General features: G+C 59.4%; 1 protein-coding gene across 4 annotated transcripts in view; it reads right to left on the bottom strand.

Moving 5' to 3' along the window:
• The window catches only part of AGL (amylo-alpha-1, 6-glucosidase, 4-alpha-glucanotransferase), a 37,479-nt gene extending 34,818 nt beyond the window's left edge, over positions 1 to 2,661 (bottom strand). The window contains exons 1-2 of one of the 4 annotated variants that reach the window (XM_048313071.1): positions 2,575 to 2,661; positions 1,091 to 1,240 (exon numbers count right to left, since the gene is read on the bottom strand). In XM_048313071.1, coding sequence (XP_048169028.1) covers positions 1,091 to 1,172 — 82 coding nt within the window. In that variant the 5' untranslated portion in view covers positions 1,173 to 1,240; positions 2,575 to 2,661. Of the gene's footprint in view, positions 1 to 1,090; positions 1,241 to 1,338; positions 1,487 to 1,664; positions 1,901 to 2,574 lie in introns of those variants that run through there. The other 3 variants (XM_048313069.1, XM_048313068.1, XM_048313070.1) reach the window with 3 other exon arrangements.
• Between the last annotated feature and the right edge of the window lie 48 nt (positions 2,662 to 2,709).

The raw sequence follows: 2,709 nt of genomic DNA on the forward strand, positions 1-2,709 counted from the left end.
ATTTCCTGTAAGAGTTATACTGACATCGGGAGTGCTGTGCTCAAAATTAGCTATGCCCTCTCAGAGACTGCTACCAGCAGGAGCACTTTGAATGTTTGACAGCCATGCACTTCTGCTTCCCCCCTTCCAAGAAAATTGACACAACTGGATGGATAAGTTAAAAATGGAAGTTAGGATCAACTCTGCACTTCACTACTGACATTTCCTTACACTAGGGTGGTCAGAAAATTTTGAAATCAGTTAGTTGAAGAGAATTTTTATTCTCAAGAACCAAAATCTTGCTCCTCTACTAAACCACTTTGATATTAAGTTCCTAGATTACTAACACATAATAACAAACCCCACAAAAACTCTTAATAAAAATTGTTGTGCTGTTAAAAATGGTTTTTAAAGACAGGGCCTATAGTTTTATAGTCTAAATTTGCTGACCAGCGTAATAGTGGACCAATTAGGGGATGTTTTTTGTTTGTTTTGGTTTTTTTTTTCTCCAAATAGAGTTAAAAACACTTTCAAGGAGAAATAACATCAAGTTCTTAGACATATGCAGGAGGATACATAGCTCTGATAATATAACAAATCTGATAACAAGATTTAGAAGTTATTAAAGAGCTTATATTCTGAAACACTACCTCAAACCTGCAGACATTGCAAAATGCCTGATATTACTGATAGATTTCAAAATTATAATATTAAAACATGGGGTGCTGCATAAGAAGATAAACACTGGAGACCTTGACTTAAGTGGACTTTTGTAGGTCACTGAAGTAGAGGCTATAAAAGGAGAAGGACAAGGCCTGTCTAAAAAATGCTTTGCGCTTCAGTCCCATGAAGACTGACAGCTCTTGGCCAATGTGCTCTTCGTTTCTCAAGAGCTTAACGAGTCAGATTAAACTGTGTGCAGAGCCCACAGAGCTCTGCAGTGGAAGCAAGTTAAAACAAACAAACCAACCCATAACCAAACCAACAATACCCCTACATACACCCCCAAAATCCCATCACTTCAGGCTGAGCTCCCTTTCCACTGCCATCCAAAGACGATGTCGAGGTCTCGGCCATTTCCCTCTCACCTGGCCCCGGCACCCCGACCTACCCTGCTCCAGCCTGAAGAGAGTCTTGTCCAGCTTCTCCATCTCGTCGAGGTGCAGCAGCCGCGTCTCCTTACCGCCCGGCATGGCTGCGGCCGCCCGTCCGGCGCTCCCGCCGCGCCGGGACTCTCAGTGCGGGAAGGGAGAGGCAAGCCCTGCCGTGAGGGAACACAGACAAAACCCTGCGGGTCAGAGGAGACCCCCGGCAGGACGCGGCCGCTCAGGAGCGCCTCACGCCGCCGGGCGCGCTTACATGTTCCCCGGTCCCGGGGGAGCGCGGAGACACGGCACTGCAGGGCAAGGCGGAGGGGAGGCGGCTACAGGACGAGCTGTCAGGCAGCGCTCAGCCCTGCCCTAGCCAGGGACCGCCGCCGGCAGCACCCCGGAGCAGCTCCCGTCCCACAGCGCGGCCCGGCCCGCAGCCAGGCTATAGGGGTGCCCCCGAGGAGGGGGAGCCTGACACCTGTCACTCTTCGCGCCCGCCCCGGCGCTGCCGGAGCGCTCCGCCAGGGCCCTCACGGCCGCCCCGCCGCCCTCAGCGGGGAGCGCTGCCCGCCGCAGCCGTCCCACCATACTCACGAGCGGGCCCGCAGAGCGGCGGAGGCGCCGCTCCCCGCGGAGGGCGACGGCTGCCGAGGCCGAGTGGAGCCGGGGCTGGGGCTGCCCGCGGCGGCCGCCCCGAGCTGGTTCGGCGGTCAGTGACGCACTTGCCCACAGCCACGGCGGCACCTCTCCTTTCCTGCCCTTTTCTTGCCTTTTTTTTTTTTAAACAAAGTTTATTGGTTCCGCGGCGGCCGCGCTCGGAGACGGGCGGCGCCGCCGCAGCTCCCGCGAGAGCCCAGGGCCCGCCCCGGCGGCGCTGCAGGGCAGCCGGGCCGGGGCTACCCCGCCCCTCCGTTCTCGTTCTCTCCCTGTTAGGTCCCGCCCCTCAGCTCTAGGCTCCACCCGGCCTCGCCCCTCCGACCTTGGCCCCGCCCCGTTGGGTCCCGCCCCGTTGGGTCCCGCCCCGTTGGGTCCCGCCCCGTTGGGTCCCGCCCCGTTGGGTCCCGCCCCGTTGGGTCCCGCCCCTCCGTTCCCGGCCCCGCCCTGCCCGGCGCTGCTCAGCCCCGTTCTTCCGCTCTCGGCCCCGCCCCGCCGAACCGACCCCGCCCCTTGGCTCCCGGTCCTGCCCCTCAGCTCGCGGCCCCGCGAAGCGCGTCGTGAAGGGAGAGGGTACCTCAGGGATACCTCAGGGATATCTCAGGGGTACCCCAGGGGCGCCTCCCGTGCCCCGCGCTGTTGCGGCAGCGAGCGGGCTGATCTCTCCACGAGCCTGGACCCTGCAGCCCCGCAGGGCTGTCGGACAGCGCGGCGTGGTGGTACCTGTCTCCTGTCTCAGCCTTTACAGGCACAGCCCCACCAGCGCCTTTACTCTTGGCTGGTGCGCACAGGCACGAGAGGTGTCCCCGAGGGGCCCGGGCACCTGGGTCCGGAGCTCTGTGTGATTTACCGAGCACTCCGCTGAGGGCGAGGTGGCTTTAAAGGCTGCCTGGAGTATCGCGGCTGATACCTCTGGGCCCAGCCGCTCCTTGCCGTGACTGGAACGCCGCTCCGCCGAGTTCCCTCAGCGTTGCCGCCCCGCTGC

This window comes from Corvus hawaiiensis, chromosome 9 (genome assembly GCF_020740725.1).
Source record: "Corvus hawaiiensis isolate bCorHaw1 chromosome 9, bCorHaw1.pri.cur, whole genome shotgun sequence".
Classification (NCBI taxonomy): domain Eukaryota; kingdom Metazoa; phylum Chordata; class Aves; order Passeriformes; family Corvidae; genus Corvus; species Corvus hawaiiensis.